General features: G+C 45.0%; 1 protein-coding gene and 1 long non-coding RNA gene across 14 annotated transcripts in view; one reads left to right on the top strand and one right to left on the bottom strand.

The window, feature by feature from the left end:
* The window catches only part of EXD3 (exonuclease 3'-5' domain containing 3), a 685,344-nt gene that overhangs the window by 96,048 nt on the left and 561,785 nt on the right, over positions 1–27,511 (top strand). For 5 of the 12 annotated variants that reach the window (XM_005295926.5, XM_005295927.5, XM_065572497.1 and 2 more), the window contains one exon: positions 10,424–10,523. The exons of 2 other annotated variants lie outside the window; for them this stretch is intronic. In XM_005295926.5, the coding sequence (XP_005295983.2) occupies positions 10,487–10,523 (37 nt within the window). In that variant the 5' untranslated portion in view covers positions 10,424–10,486. Of the gene's footprint in view, positions 1–10,423; positions 10,524–21,062; positions 21,155–27,511 lie in introns of those variants that run through there. 5 more of the 12 variants (XM_065572495.1, XM_042855702.2, XM_042855701.2 and 2 more) reach the window with 1 other exon arrangement.
* LOC101945010 (uncharacterized) lies at positions 14,181–20,978 on the bottom strand. Of its 2 annotated transcripts, none has more exons than XR_006175741.2 (4): positions 20,900–20,978; positions 18,237–18,346; positions 17,442–17,510; positions 14,181–14,403 (listed from the first exon to the last, which is right to left on the bottom strand). It is a non-coding gene; the product is annotated as an uncharacterized LOC101945010 (long non-coding RNA). The 2 variants fall into 2 exon arrangements; XR_006175740.2 differs by lacking the exon at positions 14,181–14,403 and adding an exon at positions 16,058–16,368.

The following is a 27,511-nucleotide window of genomic DNA, read 5'->3' on the forward strand; positions in this document are numbered from 1 at the left end:
TGGCTTCCAGGACAGCGGCTGAGTGAGTCAGAGCTCCCCCCCGCCTTCCCCAGCATGCTCAGAGTTGGCTCCTGTCCCCAGATGGGGGACAGCCTGCTGCTGCCACAGCCAGGCGCACTCTCCCAGTCAGCCACTGCACTGCACCGGGCGGCGTCCCAGGCAGAGTGGCTGGAAGGAGAGGCTCTGGCCCTGCTTCTTCCCTTCCAGCTCTGGCACCACTCCTTCCTCTCCCGCCCTGAGCCAGCTGCTGGGGCACCTGACCCTGCTGGAGGGTCACTTGACGCTTTGTGCCCCTCTCACGAGTCGCCACAGTGGGGTATTCTCAGGGTTCCGACTAACAAATAGAAGTAGTATTTGTGGGGAGCAGGAGCTGAAAATGTCATTTTAAAAACTATTCTATAGATCTCTGAACGTGACTCCTGATATTGTATGCAGTGGTCTTTCCTAAAATGGCTGCTCACTGAAAGAATATTGCCAATCGGTAAGAACTGTTACAGAGTTGGAATTCTGGAATTACTCAGCTAAATTCAAAAGGGAATTGAAAGAAATCTTGTCAGAGTTCCAAAACTCTGCCAAAATGCTGAGTGTTTGTACCAGTGACTGTGGTCTGGACCTCCTGCCACTGGACCTCATGCCGCTGACTACTAAATAAAACCATATTCCTTGGAGGGTCCTGTGCCATTTCAGTGGGTGTGTTTGCTTGGACTGGTTAATAACACTGCTCTACAGCCAAAATGCTTCTGAAATAAATGTAGTCAAACTTTACTAATTCTGGGTTACTGAGAACGAAAATGATGCTTAAAATTGTTGATTGGCTCTAGTTTTCAAGATATGTTATTGGGTCAGTATATACGACCCTTGACTTGGGAATGGCGGAGGATAAGTGAGTTATAAAGGGAAGGGATCTCAATTTAAACCAGAAATGACTAAAATACATCTTTGACTGGATCTATGAATAAATCTCTGACTTGGTTTGGACAGTACTTGCTTTTTAGGCAAAACAATGAATGATGCAATCTGAAGCTGATATTGCGTCATACATGATATGAATTGCATCATGTTATTCCTAGAAGTCATGGATGATGCAATCATAACGAAGCTTACATCACTCTGCTGAACAAATTGCCCTATATCAGCTCTAGAAATCATACAGTGTCGTGCTCTCTTATTTGTCAGTGTTTGATTTTGCAAAGGGACACATTTCTGTTTAGCCAAAGTGAGCAGAGATGCCTCGTACTTGTGTGAACAGTGCAGACAACTTCTGCTATGTTTGTGGTGAAGTGACTTTTGCATCACAAAAGCGCAGTATAACCACTATGGTTAAGAAAGCCTATCACCTTTATTTTGGCTGCAAAATTGGAGATCAGGACAAGAGGTGGGCCCCACACATATGCTGCAACACTTGTGCAACAAATCTTCGCCAGTGGTTGAACAGGAAAAGGAAATCTATGCCTTTTGCATGCCAATGATTTGGAGAGAACCAACAGATCATACCAGCAATTGTTACTTCTGCATGGTGCCTCCAGTTGGGAAAGGTATGTCAAAGAAGAAAAAGTGGACTGTGCATTATCCAAACATTCCATCAGCTATATGCCCAGTACCCCACGGAGAAGGACTGCTGGTTCCTGATGCACCAGAATCATTCTCACTTGAGTCAGACGAGGAAGAGGATGAAACTTCTGGTCCTGAACCATCAATGTCACAGGACCCACATTTTCTCCCATCCTCCTTCTCTGAACGACACCTCATAACACAAGGTGAACTGAATGACCTTGTCAGGGATTTGGAACTACTCAAGAGTAAAGCAGAGCTGTTGGGCTCCAGACTACAGCAGTGGAATCTCCTGGCAGGTGATGTTAGGGTTTCCATGTTCCGTGACCGTCAAAAGGACTTTGTCCCATTCTTCTTCATGGAAGGTGATCTTGTAGCCTGCAACAACATCGATGGTGTGATGGCAGCCCTCAACATCGGTCACGATCCAGATGAGTGGAGACTGTTCATTGATTCATCGAAGACGAGTCTTAAAGCTGTTTTACTGCATAATGGCAATGTTTTGCCATCAATTCCAGTTGGTCATGCAGTCCATATGAAGGAAACCTAGGACAACATGAAACGACTTTTGAGGTGCATAAACTATGACCAACATCAGTGGCAGCTTTGTGGCGATTTGAAGGTTGTTGCTCTCTTGCTTGGTCTGCAGACTGAATACACAAAGTACTGCTGTTTGCGAATGGGATAGTCGTGCAAGAGATTCCCACTACATCAAGAAAGATTGGCCACTCCGACAGTCATTGAAGCATGGGAGGAAAAGTGTTCAGCATCCACCACTTGTTGAATCAAGGAAGATTTTGTTACCACCCTTACACATCAAGCTGGGTCTGATGAAGAACTTTGTCAAGGCCATTGACAAAACGCAAGCAGCTTTCAAGTATCTCCATGGAAAATTTCCAAAGTTAAGTGAAGCTAAGATAAAGGAAGGTGTCTTTGTTGGTCCTCAGATTCGTGAACTTCTTCAAGATGATGCATTTGACCATGCACTGCGTGGCAAGGAAAGTACGGCATGGAAAGCCTTCCAGTTAGTGGCAATAAATTTTCTCGGAAACAACAAGGCAGACAACTACAGGTGGATCAAGATCCAACCCCCTTGGATCTAAAAACAAGGAAAAATCAATCAGGTTCTTAAAAAGAAGGCTTTTAATTAAAGAAAAAAGTAAAAATCATCTCTGTAAAATCAGGATGGAAAATAACTTTACAGGGTAATCAAACTTAAAGAGCTCAGAGGACCCCCCTCTAGCCTTAGGTTCAAAGTTACAGCAAACAGAGGTAAACACCCTAGTAAAAAGTACATTTACAAGTTGAGAAAACAAAGGTAAACTAACACGCCTTGCCTGGCTGTTTACTTACAAGTTTGAAATATGAGAGATTTTTCAGAAAGATGTGGAGAGCCTGGATTGATGTCTGGTCCCTCTTAGTCCCAAGACCGAACAACTTCCCAAACAAAGAGCACAAACAAAAGCCTCCCCCCCCCCCAATTTTGAAAGTATCTTGTCCCCTTATTGGTCCTTTGGGTCAGGTGTCAGCCAGGTTACCTGAGCTTCTTAACCCTTTACAGGTAAAAGGATTTTGGAGTCTCTGGCCAGGAGGGATTTTATAGTACTGTACACAGGAGAGCTGTTACCCTTCCCTTTATAGTTATGACATACATAAACAGGACAGGTGAAATATTATCATGTAAAGCAACCATAAACACATGAAAAGACCTAGGTTTACAATTTATGATTAAAACTCTACTATCTACACAATATACATAGACATAAAATGTAAAAACATAAATATCTTAGAAACAGTAGCCAATCAGTTGTTTTAATTGTCATATTTGAATTCAGCACATCAAAATACATAATAAATAGCACATTTTATCTCTGAAGCAGACGACTTCTCAAAAATTGTAGACCAGTGTAATGTACTTATGTCACTATTTTCTAGAGAGGATTGACTGGATGCTCCATTTTATAGGTTTAATAATCTTCCTCCCATCATTGCATTCTTTTGCTGCCAACCTATTTGGGGGTCACAGAACCACAGTAGGAGGAGGAAGTCACATCTTAGTGTGATATATTTACACAGACCCATTAGAATCATAGAAACATAAGACTGGAAGGAACCTTGATAGATCTAGTGCAGTCTCCTACACTGAGGCAGGACTAAGTATTATCTATCCCTGGCAGGTGTTTAACCTGTTCTTAAAAACTTCTAATGCCGGAGATTCCACAGCCTCTCTAAGCTATTTGTTCCAGTGCTTACCCTGACAGGAAATTTTTCCTGATGTCTAGCCTATATCTCCCTTGCTGCAATTTAAGCCCATTGCTTCTTGTCCTGTGGCTAAGGAGAACTATTTATCACTCTCATTTTTATAGCAAGCACCCTTTTACGTTCTTGAAGACTGTTACCATGGGGTCCCCGCCCCGCTCATCTCCCCGTCTTCTCTTCTTCAGACTAAACAGCTCCAGGTTTTTCAGTCTTTATTCATAGGTCATTTTTCTAGACCTTTAATCATTTTTGTTGCTCTCCTCTGGACTTTCTCCAATTTGTCCACATCTTTCCTGAAGTGTGGTGCCCAGAACTGGACACAGTACTCCAGTTGAAGTCTTTTATCAGTGCTGAGTAGAGCAGAAGAATTACTTCTCATTTCTTTCTTACAACATTCCTGCTAATACAATCCAGAATGATGTTAGCTTTTTTTGCAACACCATTACGTGTTGACTCATATTTAGCTTGTGATGCAATCTAATACCCAGGTCCTTTTCTGCAGTACTCTTTCCTTGGCAGTCATTTTCCATATTTTTTGTGTGCAGTTGATTATGCCTTCCTAAGTGGAGTACTTTGCATTTGTCCCTATTGAATTTCATCCTATTTATTTCTGACCATTTCTCTAGTTTGTCAGGATTATTTTGAATTCTAATCCTGTCCTTCAAAGTGCTTGCAACACCTCCTCCTGAGGGCATTCTGCACCAAAAAAATTAAAAATTCTGTGCACAATATTTTAAAATTCTGCAAGTTTTATTTGTCAATAAATAAATGCAGAGGCTCCAGCATGGCAGTGGGGAGCACAGGCCACTGGCTGCACAAAGGTGGAAGATTACTCTGCATTCCCCAACCCCCGGGACACGGACTCAGCTGTGAGGCTGCACCTAACCCTGACACTGCACAAGGCCTGGTCCTGCCCCAGAAACACCCTGGGGCCCTGCCTTTCTGCGCCAGGCACATCAGGTGTGGGCAGGCAGGCTCAATCAGGCAGGATCCAAGTGTGGAGGGGCTCAGTGTGGAGGAATCCAGATGTCTAGGTATGGGGGGATCTGGATGCACAGAGGCTCAGGTTTTTTTTTTCCAGGTTCAAGGGCAATGGGACTCTGCAGGGGCTTCCAGGTCAAGGTGGTTGGGGCTCAGCGGAGGGGTCTGGGTTTGGGGGTCTCAGCGGGGGGGGGGAATCTGGGTGTGGGGAGTCGAGCTTGGTGGGATGGAGGTCTGGGTGCAGCTAGTTGGAGGTCAGTGGCATGGGGGTCTAGATGTGGGGTCTTGGTGGTGCAGGGGGTGGGGCATCGGGCTGGGGGGTTGAGTGCAGGGAGCTCAGTGGGGAGTGGTCTGGGTGCAGGGGGCTCCGGAGGCAGGGGGTCTGGGTGCAGGGGGCTCCAGATATAGGAGTTGAGGTTCAGTGGGGTGGGGTTTGGGTATACCAGGTGAGGCTTGGCAGTGGTGTCTGGGTATGGGAGGTCCAGATGCACAGGGGTTGAGTGGATGGGGGAGCAGCTCCCTGTACAGTGACCCCTCCCTCCGCAGCTGAGGAGCAATCGGGGGAGGTAGCAGGGGAGCATGCTGAGCTTTCTGCAGCTGGGGGAGGTTTCTGGGGGGTGGGTCTGACACAGCCCCAGACACTCCTTGCAGGGGAAGAGGCAGTCCCATCCTGTCCTGCCTCTAGCCCAGCCGGGATTAGCAGCTGATCCCGGCTCAGGGTAGGAGCCACTGGCTGGGGTCTCCTCAGTCCTGGAGTGATTTACCTCTCCACTGGCTGCTCCGGGTGCCTGGAACGATGTACCTGCAGTGCTAGGGAGTGCTGCATGACTGACCTTGCAGCTTCCCTTTGCTTCCCTGTCAGAAAGTCATTTTTCTGTGGGGAAGCAAAGAAATCTGAGGGGGACATGAATTTTGAGTATGCGCAATGGTGCAAAATTCCCTTGGGAGTAAACCCCTTGCAGCTTGGTATCATCTGCAGATGTTATAAGTGTACTGTCTGTGCCATTATCCAAATCACTTATGAAGATATTGAATAGAACCAGACCCAGGGCCGGTCCCTGCGGGACCCTACTCAATACGCCCTTCCAGCTGGACTATGAACCATTGATAACTGCTCTCTGAGTACGGTTTTCCAACCAGTTGTGCACCCACCTTATAGTAGTTTCATCTCTAGGCTATATTTCTCTAGTTTGCTGATGAGATGGTAATGTGAGACAGTATCGAAAATCTTACTAACGTCGAGATATATCACATCTACTGCTTCCCCTTCCATCCACATGTCTTTTTATCCTGTCAAAGAAGAATGTTAGGTTAGTCTGACATGATTTGTTCTTGACAAATCCATGTAGGCTGTTACTTATCACCTTATTATCTTCAAGGTGTTTATGTACTTGAAAACCGTTATCATGTCCCCTCTCAGTCTTCTCTTGTCCAGACTAAACAAACCCAATTTTTTCAATCTTCCCTCATAGGTCATGTTTTCTAAACCTTTAATCATTTTTGTTGCTCTTCTCTGGACTTTCTCCAATTTGTCCACATCTTTCCTGAAATGTGGCGCCCAGAACTGGATACAATACTGCAGTTGAGGCCTAATCAGCACGGAGTAGAACGGAAGAATTACTTCTCATGTCTTGCTTACAATACTCCGGCTAGTACATCCCAGAATGATGTTTGCTTTTTTTGCAACAGCGTTACACTGTTGACTCATATTTAGCTTGCTATCCACTATGACCCTCAGATCCCTTTCTGTAATACTCCTTCCTAGGCAGTCATTTCCCATTTTGTATGTGTGCAACTGATTGTTCCTTCCTAAGTGGAGTACTTTGCATTTGTCCTTGTTGAATTTCATCCTATTTACTTCAGACCATTTCTCCAGTTTGTCTAGATCATTTTGAATTTTAATCCTTAGTTACCAACTCCTTGAGTTTGCTAAGGTCTGCCTTCTTGAAGTCCATTATCTTTATTCTTCTGTTTTCCCTTCCTATCATTCCTCAGAATCATGAACTCTATAATTTCATGATCACTTACCCATTCAAATTCTCAATCAGTTCCTGCCTATTTCTCAGAATCAAATCTGGAATAGTTTCTCCCCTGATCACTTTCTCCACCTTCTGTACTAAAAAATGTCTTGAATGCATTCTACAAATTTATTGGATAATCTGTGCCTGCCTGTATTATTTTCCCAACAGATCTGTGAGCACTTGACATCCCCCATCCCCACCAAGTCCTGTGCTTTGGATGATTTTGTTAGTTGTTTAAAAAAAGCCTCATCCACCTCTTGTTCCTGGTTAGGTGGTCTATAGTAGACCACATACCATGACATCACTTTTATTTTTTACTCCATTCATCCTTACTCAGAGACTTTCAACAGGTCTGCTTCCCACTTTATATCTTGACCTCAGTTTAAGTGTATACATCCTTGATATGCAAGGCAACACCTCCTCCCTTTTTTCCTGCGTGTCCATCCTGAACAAGCGGTACCCTTCAATACCAACATTCAAGTCATATGAATTATCCCACCCTGTGAAGCTAGTTATGTCATAATTGTGATTATTCACTAGTTCTTCCTGTTTTTCCCCATACTTCTTGCATTAGTAAACAGATATCTAAGATATCCATTAGATTTTTCCTTTATATTCCCTCTTGTCTCTACTTTCTCCCTTCTATGATTGTCCATATTCCTCACAGATTTCGACTCTTCACCCAGGTCTCCATGTTCTGGACTCCTCAGTGGGCTTTTGTCTTCTGCCCCGATGACCCTTGTTTAAAGCCATCCTCACTACTTAGCCAGTCAGTGTCCAAAGATCCTCTTCCTTTTCCTTCATGGGTGGATCCCATCTCTACTTAGCAGTCCTCCTTGGAACAGCATCCCATGGAAGAGGTTGCCAACGCCCTTCTGGTGGCACCATCTGTGCAGCCATACATTCACCACCAGGATGTGTCTGTCTCTGCCTGGACCCCTACCCTTGACCAGAAGGATTGATGAGAACACCACCTGCGCCTCCAATTCCCCCACCCTAACTCTCAGAGCCTTGTAGTCACTTCTGATCTGCTTAGTCTTACACCTTATAGTATAATGAATGCCCACATGGATGAGCAGCATGGGATCGTAGTTAGAGGGCCGGATGATCCTCGGCAGTCCTTCAGTAATGTCTTGGATACAGGCCTCTGGGAGGTAGCACACTTCCTGCACTCTCAGGTCAGACATCCATCCCCTGGTATAGAAGATGCACTGTATGTATTTGTGTGGAGCCATGTATTTGTGTGGAGCAGCTTTATCCAGCTGCAATAGAAGACTATAATTTTATTGACAGTTTCTGGTGACAGTGTAAACTGTGTGAGTGACACCCTCAGAGTGAAGTGTATATCTCACTAGAACCCTGGGGTAAGTCATCTTCTACGGTTCCATATTGTCCTCTGAAGTGCTCATGAGCATAGGCGTGCGCAGAGGGTGTGCCGGGTGTGCCCAGGCACACCCTAATGCAGGGGTGGGCAAATGGCTCCACTCTCCCAGCGCGGCAAGCCGCGGGGTCCGCGCTCCCAGGCCAGAGCGCCCGGCCGAACGCAGCAAGCCGCCGGCCCCTTCCCCCGGAGCCATGCTGCTGCGCGCAACGCTCTAGGAGCTGGGGCTGCGCGCTCCTGTGGGGCAGCGTTTGGCTCCGTGGTGAGGCAGATATGCTTCCCCCTCCCCTGGAACCATGCTGCCGTGCGCAGCGCTCTGGGGGCCGGGGGCTCAGCGGGGAGTCAGACACGCTTCCCCCTCCCCATGAGCCATGCTGCTGTGCACGCAGCACTCTGGGGGCCGGGGCTGCGCGTTTCCGCGGGGCAGTGTTTGGCTCCAAGGGGAGACTAGGAGCCTCATCTCATGGTAAGGGGTCCGGGGCCAGGGGGGTTGGCTAAGGGGTGGAGGTCGGGGCAGTCAGGGGACAGGGTGGGTTGGATGGGGCATGGGAGTCCCGGGGTCTCTCAGGGAGCGGGGGGTGGATAGGGGTCAGGGCAGTCAGGGGACAGGGAGCAAGTAGGGTCCTGGGGGGGCAGTTAGTGGGGGGGTTGTCTGGAGGGGGTGGTCAGGGGGCAAGGAGCTGGGGAGGGGTTGGATGAGTCAGGAGTTCTGGGGGGGGCTGTCAGGAGGCAGGGGTGTGAGAGGGATTGGGGGAGGCAGGGAGCAGGTGGGGTTCTATGGGTTGGGAGTTCTGGGGTTCCTGTCAGGGGGTGGGGAGCAGTTGGATAGGCGTGGGAGTCCCGGGGGTCTGTCTGGGGGCGGGAGTGTGGATAAGGGCCGGGGCATCAGGGGACAGGTAGGGGGTAGGGTTCTAGGGGGGCAGTCAGGGGACAAGGAGCAGTGAGGCTTAGGTAGGGGGTGGAGTCCTGGGGAGCAGTTAGGGGCAGGGGTCCCAGGAGCAGGTAGTCAACTCAGGGGACAAGGAGCAGGGGGGGTTCGGGGTTCTGAGGGGGGAAGTCAGGGGGCGGGAAGTAGGAGGGTGTGGATGGGGGCGGGACTAGGGCAAGGCTAGGGCGGGGCTCCCTGGGTGCATACCCTAATGAAATGGGCTGCGCACGCCTATGCTCATGAGACTACCATTCACTTCACATGGATTGTATTTATAACACTCAAAAAGTACACAGACCTGAAGTAAGCCTTTAACAGATTATCCAATAACTTAAATCCCTTCTCTTTCCTAGTATATTTGTATTCTGTGTATTGCTGTTTGCAAGAACACTAAATCTCGGTATTCTTGAGGGGAATTTCCTGACAAACAATCCTGTAATGTGAGTCAGCAGAAAGGATGTAGTTAAGGCACTGGACGGGGACTCAGGAGACCTGGGTTCTATTCCCAGCCACAGCCAAGATGTAATGAATGGGTGGGTGAGCAAACAAGGAGGTGGGGCAGTGTAACAGTGATGCAAACATGATTTTGGTTTCAACAGTTTGCAAAATTGGAAAGTTATGTAGGTTTTGTTTTTGTTAACGGGGGCAAATAGATAACATTCAAGATGAGGCTTTGACTTACACTGAGGTCTGTGAAATATGAACCTAAAAATGAATGTTACATTGATATAGAAATCAAGCTGCATTGTTGAACATGCGGGAATAATTGAGATGATGTGCTCATCTGATGTGATGTCTTCCACTGCGGGTTTAGATTAATAATGCCTCACGCAGCGTGTGTCTACACAGCTGCTGGAAGATGTGATTCCCAGCTTGGCTAGATCTACATGCTTTTTAGGCTCTGCTTGAGGTAGTGCCTAAAAACAGCAGCATGGCCAAGGCGGCACTAGCTAGCTGCCCAAATTCATGTCAGGTAGGATTATATCAGGTGGCTAGCCCGACTTGCTGCTGGGCTACCATGGCCACACTGCTATTTTTAGTTTGAGCAGAACTAGCATGCCTAGGTCTACCCAAGTAGGGAATTACATCTTCCAGCTGCAGTGTAGATATACCTTTAGGGGCCCCCATCCTTCAAACTGGAGGATGTGCTGGAGTTTCTATGAGAAAATAGATCCCAGGGCACTTTCTCCCCCACTTTGCCAAGGGTCAAACACCCCCTAGTTTATGAAGTGCAAACTTAGTATTTCCTTTGTCAAACTTGTGAAGATCTCACAGGCAGTAACTCTGCATTTTTCTTTTCAGAATTGAGAGCACTGACTGCACCATTTTAGCTCAACATTTTAACTTGGTGTCCATCTAGAAAGGATGAATCAGGAGAGCAGCCCAAGCGACCACACTGATGGTGAGTTTTCTGCCTGTGCAGGCGCTCAGATCTATCTGTAATGTTTTGGTCAGCAAGATTTGCTTTGTGTATGTTTTACTAATTTCTGTAGTGTCAGAAAATTAAACCCCAAACAGGAATAAAACAAAAACAGTGAATCAAGTGCTGAACCAGTCAAATGCATCTTGCATCTATGATTTTACAATGTTCCATGATGGTGACTGGACCTTCAACACTCTGAGACTAGTTTCAGAGTGGTCGCCGTGTTAGTTTGTATTCACAAAAACAACGAGGAGTCCTTGTGGCACTTTAGAGACTAACAAATACATTTCTTAGTTTGCCCAAATAAATTTGTTAGTCTCTAAAGTGCCACAAGGACTCCTCATTGTTTTTTCTCTGAGACTAGTCAGCTGTCAGAACGTTGGGAATTAGAGTCTGATTTAAAAAAAAAGTTTGACAATTGTACTGTTTCAACAACCCCCATCTACTCACAAGAATATACAGTTTTAATTATAATGCCTTACACAAGTGATCATTCCGTTTTATCCATCGTCTAGTTTTTCTATTATTCAGTCATGTGTCAGCAGTAATTATCCTTCTAATGAAAGAGTTCCTATTTAGATTACAAAGTAATGTGCAGCAAAGGTATAGATGTGTGTGTGCACACGTACATGTGCACGTGTAATAAAAAAACAGTGCCGTCATGTCCCAATCCTATGCAGGAAAGAGGGACCTGAGAACTACGTTAAGTAGTGAGTAATTAACCACTGGAACTGTTTACTAAGGGTTGTAGTGGATTCGCTGGAAATATTAAAATCAAGATTGGATGTTCTTCTGAAAGATCTGCTCTAATTCAAACAGACGTTATTTCAGGGAAGTTCTGTGGCCTGTGTTATGCAGGAAGTCAGGCTAGAAGAACACATTTGGCCTTTCTGGCATTGGAATATATGAATCTAGAAGCAGTGACTATAAAGTGTCAGGCTCCTAGTCAGTTGTGCACTTATTTTGACGTGTGAAGAGCTGTTCGTATTCTGATGTGAGGGCTAGTTTCATGGTTTCCATTGATTCCAATTCTCTGTTTGTGGATGAGGAGCCTTTTTTTTTTTTTTTGTCAGATTTCTTTTGCAAAGAAAAGGCTGTTGTGAGAGCTCAGTCTACTTGCTGTTTTGGCTTTTCCGTGAGAGGAATAGTGAGTCTGTTTCTTTCTGGGTTTTTTGTTTGTTTGTTTTGATTTGGATTTTTTTTTTTGTTTAGGTTGGTTTGTCTGTCTCTGACTTTATCTACGTGAGGAAATTTTATCATTCTGATAGTGAGAGTGAAAATCCTCATGTAGACAAGGTGCTGGTGGCCACCATCAGCACTACATCACACAGACCTGCAAGGAACAGGGGAAGTCGACATAGTGCTTAAAAGCCTCGTGGCTGCCTGAGCCCTTTCTGCACTAGTGCTCCTATCAATGTTGTGAGGACTGGAGCGGAACTGGTGGTTGTGGAGGAACAGTGAGAGGTCCCCTCCCCCTCTTTAATATGCATCCAGTCCTTGATCTAGGGCAGTGGCTGTCAACTTTTCCAGACTGCTTTACCCCTTTCAGGAGTCTGATTTGTCTTATGTATCCCCAAGTTTCACCTCACTTTAAAACTACTTGCTTACAAAATCAGACATGACATAATACAAAAGTGTCACCACCACATTATTACTGAAAAATTGCTTACTTTCTCATTTTTACCATATAATTATAAAATAAATCCATTGGAGTATAAATATTGTACTTACATGTCAGTGTATAGTATGTAAAGCAGTATAAACAAGTCATTGTATGAAATTTTAATTTGTACTGACTTTGCTAGAGCTCTTTATGTAGCCTGTTGTAAAACTAGGCAAATCTCTAGATGAGTTGATGTACCCCCGGAAGACCTTTGCGTACCCTCAGGGGTACGTGTATCCCTGGTTGAGAACCACTGATCTAGAGGAGTGAGAGTTCTCACTCTTGAGTGTGTTTTGTTGATGTGGATGGAAGATGGCTCCATGGTAGGAGGTTATAGGGGGCGTATGAATTAAGTGTGTGAGGGAGCAAAGTTTAGTGTCTTTGACAATTCGTGCTAGGATGACTCTGTGCAAGGGAAGGCTCCTTAGGCAAATCTTTTTTTGTCTCCATTGAGAGAGGTGGAATGGTTGGCCAGAATGCTCCTGGGCTGCTCATTGAGGGTGAAAGCTTAACAAGATTTAAAAAGGCCTTGGGTATTTATATGGCGCTCAATAATATCTGAAGTTGTTATAATTAATTACAACAGAATTTGGGGAGGGATATTAAACCCTGTGCTTCGGGGCTTAAGCCAATCTCTGACTAATAGAGACCAGGATGAGACCTTCATAGGGGCATGATATCCCACATGTACCTACTGGGGTGTTCTTACATCTCCATCTGGTGCTGGCCATTGTCAGATACAGGATACTGGACTAGATAGACATTGGGTCTGATCCATTGTGGAAATCCCTATGTTCCTGTGGTTTGCCAGCTGTGTTGCAAATAAGGCTGACAATCTATTTGAAAATGGCTGAAATCTGATCTCCATTTGTTCAGCTTCCAACACCTGATTCTGATTCTACATCTGCCTTGCAACTTTTAGGACCTCAATACAATTAATTCTCTTAAGCCCCACTGAGCCTACCACTTAGGTAGGAGTTATAGAAGAAGGATACTTTAATCTTTCTAAAGATTAAAATATTTTAATGTAATCCAGCTGGAATGGTTAGACTTTTCTCAGGGTCAGAGACAGCCAAGTTTTTTCCCCAGTCCCTCCTCCTCCCTTCATCTACAGGAAGGAAGTGCTGGCAAGGGCCCTCTCAGCTTCCTGTCGACTTCTGAGCACATTTCCAGACACAACCTTCTCCATCATCCATCACCCAGACCAGCAAAACAATTACTGCAGTGCAACAGGAAAAATACACGTCTCACATAAACAGTTTGGAGGCTGTATGATCCCAAACCACTGGAATTCACATACAAGCCAGATTAATCTGTGAGTTACATGTGACCGGAGATTATTCAGTACTTTCTTCCCTTCCTTTTGTAACCAGATGTCTTGGTCACTAAAATTCTCCTTTAAAGGACACTTAAAAAAAAAAAAGGAATAACATTTGTTTAATAAACTAGTTGCTACATTGGCAAAAGTCAATAGAATTTATACAGCCTTAGGCCAAGAAAATGACCGAGCTTGGTTTCTGATCAGAAGCACAATGGAAGTGGTGCCTTTGGCTCCAGGGGTTACTCCTGGGGGCATTCTGTGTCAAAAAATTAAAAATTCTACAAATGTTATTTGTCAAAATAACAGTACATAATCACACTAGTTTCAATTATTTTGGCAATTTATTTTAAAATACCTGTCAGCAAGTATGTCTAACAATACAGACACACACAAAAATTCCCCCAGGAGTAGAGAGTTAAAGAAACCCCATGATAACCCAGTTCCTGTTTCTCTGCCCCTTTGTCCCAAGCCCAGCCAGGGGGCCAGACACCTACAATCCCTTCCCCCCGCACAGTCCAGCCATGGGGCCCCCCAGCCAATACACCTGAACCCCCTCCCAGCCGTGGGGCCCCCTGCCCAGATACCCACACCCCTCCTCTCCAGAGCCCAGCTGTGCCCCCCCCCCAGCCCAGACACCCCCCTCCACCCCGAGAGCCCAGGGATCCAGAGGAAGAAACAGCCTGATGCTCGGTCTCAGGTTTGCATGGAGTTTCCTGCGTGTTGTCCTCTCCTTCCCTCAGGACATGTTGGGAACTGCAGCTGTCCGGAATCCACTAGCTCCCTCTCCCTTCCCACAGCAGTGTCTTCTATGTACGAGCTGGGCTCTGCTGGGTCCAGCAGCCCCTAATGGCGGCTAGCAGCACTGCAGCCAATTTCTGTGGGGGGAAGGAAATTCTGCATCACAACGTTAATTTCCGCAAAATTCTTCATTGCGCAGTGGTGCAGAATTCCCCTAGAAGTACCTAGGCATAGTAAGTGACTGGTCAGTATCATATTACTAGGGCAAATGTCCCTGCCAGATGTTCAAGCAGTATTATTGATGGGTTCCAGGGCAGGGCAGGGATGAGAGCCATAAGGCTGAAGTGAGGCATCTTAAAAGAAGGAATAAATATGGTGGAGAACCTGAAGACCTCATCCCTGGTAGGGGGGCAATGGTTCTCTTTCAAAAAGGGTTAGGAGAGTCATTTATGAAATTCTGTTTCATAAAAGCTCCATATTTCTAATTTTGTTTCAGAAATTGCATTGCAACATTTAGCCACATTCTCAGTACTACGTGTTATGCATCTTTTGTCAGGCCAGGCCTTAAATCAACAGTCAGTTTTACATTTCTTTATAATATAAATCCCTTTTGGAGTAATATAGGTCTCTAAATCAAGAGATCTGCTAATCAAGCCTAGGCTGGGGTCTGCTCAGGAAAATCAGGAGCATTTGGGTAAGTCTAAGTTTAGGGGAAAAACTACTTTTGAATATATTAAAACTTCAGCATCTGTTCTTAGGAGAACAGAATTCAAGCGTAAGGGGCTAACAAAATCAACTAGCAACAGAGAGTGATCAGATGAAGTGGGTAGTCACTCACGAAAGCTTATGCTCCAATACATCTGTTAGTCTTAAAGGTGCCACAAGGTTCTCTGTTGCTTTTTACAGATCCAGACCAACATGGCTACCCCTCTGATACTTAAAAATCAACTAGGGCAGTGTGTCTCAAATGCTGCCACTGTGGCTGCATGCAGCCACCAGAGGCTTTTCATGTGGCCATATCCTCCTTGGTGGTGAGCAAAGCAGTGGCCCCTACCAGGGCTGCCAGTAGGGGTTGGGCCCTATCCCCCTCTGGAGCCAGAAATGCTGGAGGAGCAGGCAGGTGGCGGGGCTTGGGTTTCAGATCTGGGGTGGCGAGTGGCAGACTCCAGCTGTGTGACAGCAGGCTCCATCCCCTGGCCATGGGCTTTGAGCCCTGACTCCAGGCTCGCCCCCTTACCCCAGTGCCTCCTCTGGCCCCAGGCTCTGGCCGTGTGTTCTGACCCCCATCTGCAGGGTTTTAGATTCCACCCATGGGGCCACACAATCCAGCCCCAGCCCCCAGCCATATAGCAGTGACTGCCGGTCCCAAGTTCACCCCCCCACACATCGCCCCTGTCCCCACTATGTCCTCCGGCCCTGGACTCACCGGACTGTGCAGTTGCAGGGCTCCGGTCCCTGGACTCACCCCCCGCATCACCCCTGGTCCCGAGCTGCCTCCCTACCCACCTCCCCATTCAGGGCTTAATTTGTCCCCCAGCTTGCTAGGGCTGACTGAGTCTGTTGTGAAAAATGATATTTGTATGTTTGTTAATATCACTTTTCACTGCCTCCATGCTAGCTAGCAAGTCTGCTGCTGTGAAAAGTGATATTAACAAAATACAAATATCACTTTTCACACAAACAGACTTACTAGCTAGCAAGTCTTATAAAAATAAGCAACCAAAAAAAAAGCAAAAGAAACAACAACAAAAAGGGACAAATACATGTAAAACACATTATTTGTTTCTATTGTGTTTAGGTCCAGTAAAAAATAGAGAAAACTGTACATTATTTTTATTTTTGAGTCTGCAAAAACAACTTCATAAATAAATTACAATGATTTAGATATGTATATATGCATATTTATTTGTTTTTCCTAAAGTTAATTGAGTATTGTAGGAAAAATTGTCAGAGCAGCCACTAGCAATAGTTGGTGGTCGCAATCTGAGGCCACCAAAAATTTTCTTGTGAGAACCCCTTAACTAGGGTGTCTTCCATGTTCTAATCAGTCTTTCCATGATACCACTGAACTTTAGTTGATTGTCAGTCTTTGTTTGTTCTTTCTGAAAGAGCCATCATTATTAAAAATGTTCAGTGCGATTCTGTTTACAATGTTCTCAATGTATTACTAGCCACAAGTACTCCTGTTCTTCTTTTAGCAGTAGTAAAAATGTCTGGTGGCTAAATTTGGCTAAATATGCTAAAACGTGAATAGATGCTGTAAACTCCGTACTCAGAGAAAGGGTTCATTGTGTTGATGAGACAGTTTCCAGGTTAGACTCGTAGAAGGCAGTTTGTTTAGGCTTTACTCTAAAGCCTTGTTATGTATTATTGAACCCTGGGTAGTATAGGAGAATCCTGCCTCTTCTACCCACTGGCCTAGGTAGAGTCATACAGTTTAGGGCCAGACAGGACCACCAAATCACCTAGTCTGACCTCCTGTATTTCACAGGTCACCAACACCACCCAGCACATGCACACTAAACCCATCAACCAAAATTAGACCAAAGTGTTACAGCCCATTGTGTTACTATTTTAGGTATAAAGCCCCCTGCCCCAGCTGAAGAGATCAAGGTGCTTGTACCCAATAATAAAACAATTAAGAGGCTTACAACAGTGGTTCTCAAACTTGTGTACTGGTGACCCCTTTCACATAGCAAGCCTCTGAGTGCGACCCCCTCTTATAAATTAAAAACACTTTTTATATATTTAACACCATTATAAATGCTAGCGGCAAAGTGGGGTTTGGGGTGGAGGCTGACAGCTCACGATCCCCCCTGTAATAACCTCGTGACCCCCTGAGGGGTCCCGACCCCCAGTTTGAGAACCCCTGGCTTACAACTTTAAAAAGTTAGCCGAGGCTAGTCTAACCAAGGCTAGTCTAGCACAAATGGAGCATCCCCACTGGAAAGTACTATCCATGCCAGAACTGTGTGGCAGTGTCTACAGTGGTGCTGTACTAGTTGTGTGCTGGGTGGATTTCTGGCAGGATATCCCAGGGTTCTTAGTGGTGCATTAAACTGGGCCACTCTATAAATTTATTCACAGTGTATTTTGGGAGAACATGTCTGTCCTTCCTGAGCTCCTGTGCAGAAGTGTTCTTATGGGTCTTACTGATATCACACCGCAACTTTACCAGAAGGCTGGTGTCAGCTTCTGGCCAGCTGGCAGCATGGACAAAGGCATCTGGATGGCATCTCTGATTCTGTGGAAGTGTAGCAGAAATAGAGCAGGCAAACATGAGGTTAAAATACAGTGTGGAATAAGGCAGGAATTAGACAAGAAAGTACAGCTCAGATGGAATTGTGGGATAGCATTGGAGGACTAACAGCCCCTGGTCTTGATTAGCCTGAGTTTTCACTGCAAAGCAGGTGGGTTTTCAGCTCAGGCTGAAGCAAAACCTGAGCTCATGCCTATATCCTGCTAGCCCAGGCTTAAAGCATCCTTGAGTCTGGGTTAGAGGATTTTCTATGTGGACGAGAGGGAGGGTGGGGCAACATCCATACCACAATCTGGGCTAACTCTGCAGTGAGGAAAAGACTGTGTACCCAGCTAGTTTATCAAACAATCTGTTCCTGTCACTGTTAGCCTCATCCACTCCTCCATTAGTTTGTTTCATCTCCTTGTGTGTTTTGTCTTGGAGTGTGAGCCCTTGAGTCAGGGACTGTCTGCTACTTACATTATGTCTGTACAGCACCTAGCACACTGGGGCCCTTATCAGGGCTGGATTTGCACCTTACGCGTCCCTAGGCACAGCATCATCAGTGGGCCCCCCCATGTGGCCCTACCTGGAGCCCCCCTCTGGAGTCCCCATGTGGCCCTGACACCCGCCCCCCCCAGCAGCCCTGTGTGGCCCTCTCTGCCTCCTAACCTGGCTCCAAGAACGCTGATGTGACTTTTCACTTGAGAAAACAGTGCACCCGCTACCCACCTGCTAGCAGTTTGCCACTGCCTCCCAGACCAGTCAGCGTCATCCAGCTCAGGCTGTTCTCGTATCACACTGGCATCTAGTGGGCAAACGACGGAACAGCAGCATATTTTCTGCAAAAAAAATATTTTGCCTTCCTCGGACAAGAATTCTGCGCATACTGCAAATGTCACCTAAGGAGAGGGGGCACGAAGTAAGACAAGCACCGCCTGGGGTATCTTGGCAGGGGGCGGGGCAGATCAGGAGGCTCCCTCCCTCCCAAGAACATCCGAGCAGCGCGGCCAGTGGCAGCAGGACAGCAAAATAGCCCCAAATACCGCGACTTGCAGCTGCCAACCCCGCCCCGGCAACTGACAGCTAAAAATAGTCCAGTTGGGCTAGATAATCATATAGTTGACATTGTGATGACACCCCTAAATCTAGCCCTGGCCCTTATCTATCCTGATTATGGTCTCTAGGGTGCTGTTGCAGTACAAATAATAACAATATATTTTTTCAAACCCTCTTAAAAATGCTGATTAAAAGAGTACAGTAACTAAAGAAGAGGCTAAATGGATTGGGGTAAGCAAGAAAGTGAAATATGGCATCAGATAGTTGTAATTTAATAAAAGAGACAGCTCTGAAATGCAAAAAGAATCTTGAGGTGTTTCTTTAGTGGGGGAAAATGAACTGAGACAACCCTCTATATAGAGGAGCAGTTTCCACACCCCATGGCCTTTAGCACCAACATCCCAAATACTGGCCTGGAACATAGCAGTAAAATCCCTAATATACAGAGGCATCAGAGCATGGATAGCCATCAGGATGAGGGTGGAGGAGGTGGTTAGAGGATTGTACAGCCCTCAGGGCTGTAAGAAACAATGTGTCAATTTGAAATCATGTCAATTTCAAAATTTAGTAAAAAGTATTTTTGGGTCCTACCCAAACCGTCAATTCATGTTGGTTTACAACCCTGTTTCCCTGTTTTGTAAATGTTTTCTTCTCTCTGCTTTATTAAACTGACTATACAGCCATGAAAATGGGCAATACACAAAATGTTATAATTGCAGAAATCTGCCTACTGTAGAAATTCTTGAACCTTCTGGCCAGTCTTGAAGACAGGATACTGGGCTAGATGGACCTCAGGTCTCAGCCAGTCTAGCAATTCCTGTGTTCCTAAATAAAGTGAAAAAAGGGTTTGTCTTCATTCTTTTCAGTTACAGTTATCGAAACAATACTTAAGATAATAATGGATAAAAAGAAATCAGCAGGAATGTGATTTTTTGACAATGTCTCATTGCCAACTTGAAATCAGTCCACCACATTCTAGCCAAGCGATGTGAGGAACGCAGGGCAGGAGTAACATGATCATAGTTACTCAAACCACTGAGCCAAAGTGCTGCTGCATTCTGAACAAACTGCAAGCAACAGAGATGCACTATCTCAAGGGAATGACAATCATCAGTTCTCATGGTCACAAAGTGTATGAAGCAGTCAGGGAGTTGAAAGTTTTCTAACAGCAGTTATGGATCATAACCCTGGTTAGAAGGGGAAGACAAGATGTCTCAGCACCAGTAAGAAAAACAGAAATCCATGGAATTCATTAGTCTCTGAGGCCTTGAAGAAATAGACTAGCTGTTGTGCTAATGCTGGTGTGGAATAGGCAATGCACTGAAACTCACCAAATGAGTCAGTCCAGCCAAAAGGGCTGACTGCTTATGTTTAGGATATGCCCAAAGACGCAGAGCATAAACCACCAATATCTGAGAATTCTTCCATGTATATCCTTTCATTGCTTGAGGGTCTGTACACAGCTGGACCATCAGCTGGCTACCTGGTGTATGGCAGAAGTAGCTAAAATGAAAGACCACAGCTTCCTCTTCCCATTCGTATTCTTCTGCATAAGATTAGTGGATTTCAGAATACCTGGCTAATCCCAGCTATACCAAAATGACCTTGAGCAACATCCAGCCAGCTCCCCACTAGACTGGGGAAATGGACTGCAAATTGGAGTGATGCTGTGTGTGTCATAGACACTTGCAGCAATAAACTGGATACAAGTAACTAAACAGCAGTTAGAACAGTTGGTACAGAATTTGGTGACTACTGAGAAGGGCCAGATTTGAACCAGAAATGTATCTTTGTACCACACCTGAGGTTGTTAATCCTCTTCAGTGGCTATTATCAGCATAACAGCTTAACAGTTAACATGCTTGCTGTTTTTCATCTCCCCCCTACTCCATAGACCTTCTCCACAAGATAGGCTGCGATTTCCTCAGTTTAAAAAGAATACCCAGCTATTTGTGTTCTGTAGGAGCACAAGAAAGTGACTGTAGCAACCAGTTTCAAATGTTTACATGTTAGGTATCTACACCTAAATAATAATGTAATAGAATAGAAACACAGCCTCCATGGGGCAAGGGGAATGACACTGCTATAATCAAGTTTCATTTTTATTTCTAAAGAACTATGAGGCTGTAGAAACACAACTAGTTCTGTCCAGGTTCTAAGCCAGTGTTTGCTCTTTGTGTGTATGTGATTGTGGATTTTTTAAATGAAACTATTTTGCAAGCACTTCCTTCCTGCATTTCTGAGAAAGAGGGAGGGGGGAATGTTTAACTGTTTGCCTTTGACAGAGGAGGAAAAACTGAAGAAAACAAGAGATGCAATCCTAAGTAACTACTGACCTTTTACTTCAGACTGGTGATGTTTTTCAGTGGCAGAGCCTCCAGGGATTGACAGCATCCTCCTTGCTATTGTGCTGCCTGCTCAAAAAGGGGCTAAAGTTCAGCTTTTATGATGTTCTCACTCTGGGCTTGTCGGAAAAAAGGCCACATTCCATTTCTTAAGTCATATGAGTGCAAAAGCTGACGGAGTTCTACCGTCTAACCTCAGGGCATTAGGCCAGTTCAGAGTGAAACTGGGAACGACAGACAATTTAGGTAAATATGAAGCCAAATCTTTTTCCTCAAAGAGATTCACAGCAGGTGGGAGGATGAGGGTTCAGTGTATTTTCACTGTTAAATCAAAAGCACTGATTTATTTTATGCTGGCCTGTTGCTTTTTCATAAAAATGTGCTGCTTGTTATTACTCATAAAGGGCTCTCATGCTTTGTTGTTCAGAGAGTCTTTTCCATATTGGACTGCACTTACTGGAAATGAATGTTATTCCCCAAGACACCAGTAAGTGATTCTTTGATGGGGATTGTTTTTTTTATCTAATATTCCCAAGTGAATCTTCTGTCCTGCAAGTCACTCTTCAGTCTGCTCTCTGATAGGGGCTGGATGGCCTTTTGTCTCCCTGATTAGTCGGGTGTCTCTCATTGGGCCAGCTAGGCACTGGCTGGGTGGCCTTCTTTCACTGACTGTTATGGCTGCCATCTTTTCATTGATCTCAGTTGCTTCCACCATTGGACAGTGAACCTTATTTCCAGAAAAATTCCCTTCATTCTCATTGTGGAAAGGTCACTAGATATAGCTGCTTAGTGTTTAATATGATGATTCCCACTGTGAGCAAATGGATAAAGCTCTTCAAGGGGTGGGGCAACATTGTACGCAGAAGGGGCCACCAATCTCAAAGATAGGGTTAATATTTTACAGAGGCTCAGAGTTTTCAAATGTTGTGCAAATGGTTAAAAATAAAAATCTGGATGACCTTTAAAAAAAGGGTTCCAATCAGTTTGCATCCCTACTACAGTGCTTGTGACTTTACTCCTGATGAGAGTGTTTCTGCATTTTTGTGTAGCCCTCTTGTGACTCCCACAACCACATACTGACCAGTACTGTGTAATGGGCCTATCTGGGGAAGTAAGCTCCCTTTGCAGCTAGAATGTCCCTGGTGTATTGAGATGGGCCAGTCACTTGAGTTTGTTCGGTAGAAAACTCTTGTTGGCACATGAGAGATGCTGTGCTCTGGATTGTAGAATACAGAAATATAAAGAGAGTCCCTGCCCTAACAGGCTTACAACCAAAAATATAAATACGTAGAAGGCCTGACACAATGGGAAATGTTGAAGTGAGGACATAGGTGTGGGTTGTTTTTTGAGATGGTGGTTAGTGCTGGCATGAGGAAAAAATTCCTGACAGCAGCAAAGAGATTAAATATCTCCAAAGATGTTAGTTCAAACATACTTTGGAAAATGTAACAGAGGCATAAATGCACCTCTGGATGAATGTTTTATATATGCAGGACTGCCAGCCCTCCCCTAGCAATCACATTTCCACTTTCTCATGTGGTATACACCTGTGGCATGCCGATAGTGCATGTGTTGTGGTGGGGAGATGGCCAGCTTCAAAACCACAGATTTGTATCTTTGTTTCTTAATGTCAGTTTTTGTTCCAGTCTTTTTGTGGCTTTTCTGTACTCCTAGTTCCGTCAGTAGCATCTTTACAACAACTCATTTCCTCCCCTCAACCCTCAAATTTGGTAAATAATACTGTGGAGATAGAAATCTGTAGAGTTGCTAGCAAGGCACAATTAGATGTTTCTGCAGACTGTGTAAGTAGTGCACTTAATTGTATCTCCTTTTGTAGGTAAGAATTGAGAAGCTCTGTGGATCACTCAACCCTCTGACATTTCCATTTTTATAATGAACAATGCAATGTTACAAATTCAGAGGAGATGTGGAAGGGGAAGTCAGTTCTGTAACTTGGTTTGCTACAGCTCAGACCTTAAGTTTCTCCCAGAGAAAACAGACTGAAAGGGCCAGTGCACAGCTAGTCAGATTGCAGGATTCTGACAGCCACCAAAGACTTGCTCCCATCCCGTTTATTCCCTGATTTGATTTATTACCTGAAATAAATCCCATTAGTCTCATCTATTCCTCCCCTCTTGGAGAAAAATGCATCCTTTCCAGCAAGGAATCCGATTCCTCTTGGCTAGCTCAAGACATGCTGTTTGGATAAATTTACTTACATACATGGTTTTTTTTGTTTCTGTATTTATCATAAGAACCATTTTCCTTTAAAGTAAGTGTAAGTGTGTGTGTGTGTGTGTGTGTGTGTGTGTGAGAGAGAGAGAGAGAGAGAGAGAGGTTCTGTTTACCCTACTGACAATTCATACCACCACCAGAGGTTCCAGAGGTACATTCTAGGACAGGGGTGGGCAAACTTTTTGGCCTGAGGGCCACATCTGGGTATGGAAATTGAATGGCAGGCCATGAATGCTCATGAAATTGTGGGTTGGGGGTGCAGGAGTGTGCTCTGCCCTGGGTCTGAGTGGTTCGGAGGGCGGGAGGGGGATCAGGGCTGGGGCAGGGGGTTGGGGTGCAGGAGAGAGGGTCAGGGTTGCAGGTTTCAGGCAGTGCTTACCTCAAGCAGCTCCCAGAAGCAGCGGCATGTCCCCGCTCCGGCTCCTACACAGATGCGTGGCTAGGCAGCTCAGCATGCTGCCCCGTTCGCAGGCACCGCCCCTGCAGCTCCCATTGACCGCGGTTCCCAACCAATGAGAGCTGCGGGGGCAGTGCTTGGGGTGAGGGCAGCGTGGGGAGCCCCCTGGCTGCCCCTATGTGTAGGAGCCGGAGGGGGGACATGCCGCTGCTTTCAGGAACCGCATGGAGCGGGGCAAGCCCCCGACCCCGCTCTCCGGCTGGAGCTCGAGGGACGGATTAAAACTTATGGAGTTTGCTGTAGTTTGCCCACCCCCATTCTAGGAGCAAGTGAAAAACTATGTGACTAGGGATGTGGTGATGACTTGGAGTCATGGGTGAGGTAAGTCCCTTGATTTAAGTGGAGCTATGACTAGCTGTGAATCTGGTGTGTAATGCATTCACCTCATCATGTACTTGTGCATCTGATTTTTTTTAATTTTATGAGGAGTATAAGAGCCAGTTATTATTATTATCCATTTCCATTCTGTTCTTGACATTCCTTGAAGTCAGCTAACCAGACATTATGATCAAAACTGTTAGAACTATTTATTTTTCCTGGGCTAACTAAACTAAAATAAGCATTATTATGTATCTTCATTCTACATTGTTTTACCCCAGAAAAATTTTGCACAAGGTAGTTTTCAGGTTTTGCTGCAATGAATGTATCAGGATCCTAGAAACTCAGCACAACAGAAGTTCAGCCAGCTCCGAGTTTTAATGAGTACAGTGAAGCTTTCCTTGGGAATTTTTGAAACCTCCTAAGCAGAATTAAAACAATTCCCCAGCAAGGAAATGAGCAAGCTGGGGACTCTCCAACAGATGTAATCATTCAAGCAAATCTTTGTTTGGCTTGGCTGAGTCTCTCCTTCATTCTCGTCTGTTTCATCCTTGTCTCTCTGTGTCTCTATATCTGTCTTTGTCTCTTTCTCTCTCTATGTCCACCCCGCATCCAGTTGTAGTATGAAGCAATCAGTACTAACCTGGCCACTTCCAAGACAAACAGCAAATCGGATTGACAGAAGAGGCCTTTGGCTGTCACAAGGACTTGTGTCCACTCATTTCCTAGAATGAAAGGCTGGGAGTTGAGCTGTCACCCAGCCAAGCCACAGACAATTACTAGGTTTCCATTTTGTGACTTTGATAGAGACCTAAATATATGCACCAAGTGAGAAAACAAAGTATATGGCAAAATAGATAGAAATCCACTTTCTCATATGGGTAGTTCCTTCCCTTTCCCCACTGAGATGCATTTTCTCTCTCAGCAGAACCAAAGCACATTTTGCTTTTTTATTAGAAATCCTGAGGTCAGGTCTATGCTGTGAAACATCAATTTGTAATCTGTCAAAGTAGTTACTAACTATGTAGTGTATCTAGTAGTTATAGCAAGGAACTAGGAGCTGAGGTTCTTGGGGCCTGATTGTGATCTCACACCTGAGTCAGTAAGGAGTAACTCCATTGAAATAAATGCAGTTACACTCATGCAAGTGTGGTGTAAGTGAGATCAGAATCAGGTCCTGGGTCTCTGTTCTCATTTCTACACCTGATTTACTGCATGACCTAGAGCAAGTCACTTAACTTCCTCAAGCCTCAGTTTCCTCATTTGTAGAAGGGGAGTAATGCTTACCTGTCTTGGAAAGGTGTTGTGAAGCCTAATTAGTCTTTACATTTTTTTAGATTTGCAAATTAAAATTACATATGTAGTTTAATAACAAATAACATAATAATTTACCTCAGGATACAGCTCTTTAGAGCTCTGTCATCCTCCTCAGCAGGGAAAAGCCAGAGAAAATACAGGGATTGCTATCACAGTCTTCACAATAGTCTGTGTTATTAACAAGTGTTGTGACATATCTTTTACTAAGTACAGAAACTTCTGGGAATATCATGGTAACAATAAAGACCTGCAGAGAGAAAGTATAAAGATGTTAATGACAATTACTGTAAAAGCATTGTGCCAAGAAGGTCAATACATTCTGACTCAACATTATGCCTTCAGATTGGTTGAGAAATCAGGTTCCAAAAACCAGAGCCCTCCAAACCCTCTGTGACGGGATACCTGGGGTGCAGTCTGGGAATCTGGGACTACTGTGCCCCCTTAACTGTCTCCAGCCTGGGCTCTCTCTCAGAATGCCTTGCTAGTGACCAGCAGCAAATCCCTCCAGGTGTTGTTATCACTCAGCACAACCGCATGTGAAGCCCCACACCCAGCTCTATTGCATGAATGCTTCCAGAGCCACTCATGAATCACACAGAGAAAGGCACCTATCAAATCCCCCCAGCTCCCAGCCTTGTACCTCTGGAATATACCGTCTTGCACTGCTCAAGATGGGGAGTGCAGATTTATTAATTGGTTCACTACTTCATCAATGGAAAGTGGATATACACCAGCCGTTGTAAACCTGAGCAAACACCCTTACCAAAAACTTCAGGCAAACTCACTGGTAAAGATAAACAGTTAAACAAATTTATTGACTACAAAAGATAGATTTAAAGTGATTATAAGTGATAGGCAAAAAGTCAGAGTTAGTTACCAAAATAAAATAAAATATAACCACTCAGTCTAAACTCTCAACCCTATTAGACTGGGCAACATCTAGATTAAGCAGTTTTTCCTCACCCCACTGGATATTGCAGTCCTTAATATACAGGTTTGTCCTTTAAACCTGGGCCGGTCTCTTCTGTTGAAGTCTTTAGACTTCTTGTGAGTGTCTTTGTTGCTTTCAGCACAGGTGGGGGCAGGAGAAAGGCCAAGCATGGGCCCCCTGTGTTCTGTTTTATACCCTTAGCCCATGTGCTTGGAGAACACAAGTCCAGGCATGTCTGGTGAGCATTGCTGAGTCCCCAGGCAAGGTTGAGCAATTCCCCTGGCATGACCTCATGCAGGTGAGTCATTGAATTGTAGCTCCCTTGCTGGACAATGGCTGTTGATGGTCGTTTCACACCCCGCCTGGACGTTGGTTACTTTCCTTGCTGTTGTCTCTGAGGAGCTAATATCTGGCTGATTCCCCAATTTACAGCATGTTTTAGTGGCAACCGTTGTATCTGAAGGAGTGAGGTTTTTGTACCCACGAAAGTTTATGCCCAAATAAATCTGTTAGTCTTTAAGGTGCCACCAGACTCCTCCTTTTTTTTGTCGATACAGACGAACACAGCTACCCCCGACACTTGAAACCATACAACACAATCTTATAACTTCATATGCACTAAAGATACATATATATATATGTGGGTTTCAGCAGTTCATAACCTTTCCCCTGATATCTCACATGGCATGCTTTATATGCAAGATCACAGTTATATATAAATGAGGAATATGGGGGTTACAGGACACTCCCCCAAGGTATAGACTATCACACCCTCCTTCCCAAAGTTTAGAGAGGCTGTATGTAAGAGTGCTGAAGGTGATCTTAGCCTGCAGCATCATATATAGAGAGAGGTGGGTTTCTCAGGTAGCTTTGTGTAGTGCTTTATAGAGCTTGTGAGCTCCTTGAATTGTACCACAGAAGCCAGTACAGACTTCACGGGATTAATGTCGTATTCACTGCAGCAACACTACTCAATGTGACCCTCATCCTACAATGTGTTTCCTCATGACAGTTCCTTGCATCCACGTGGAGTCTATTACAGGTTTTGGGCCTACGCAACTACCTGGTTTTGCCTCAACTATAAGTAATTAATTCTCATGGGTGATTTAAGATCCTTGGATAGAAGGTGCTAAAGAAGGGCAACGAATTGTCACAGTCAAGTGTTATGATTCCAAGTTGTCCTCACATATCACCTGCCTTTTGGGGATCCCACCATTGTGTTTTAGGACAGCAGGCAATTAGGCTAAGGCCTTTGCTCTGTTGATCCCCGGCATATGCAACATGCTCCCTCTTGTCCATCGTAGTCCATCTCCCTCCTCTTTCCACTGTCCAACTGTCTTAAATT

Source organism: Chrysemys picta, chromosome 18, assembly GCF_011386835.1.
Source record: "Chrysemys picta bellii isolate R12L10 chromosome 18, ASM1138683v2, whole genome shotgun sequence".
Taxonomy (NCBI): Eukaryota; Metazoa; Chordata; order Testudines; family Emydidae; genus Chrysemys; species Chrysemys picta.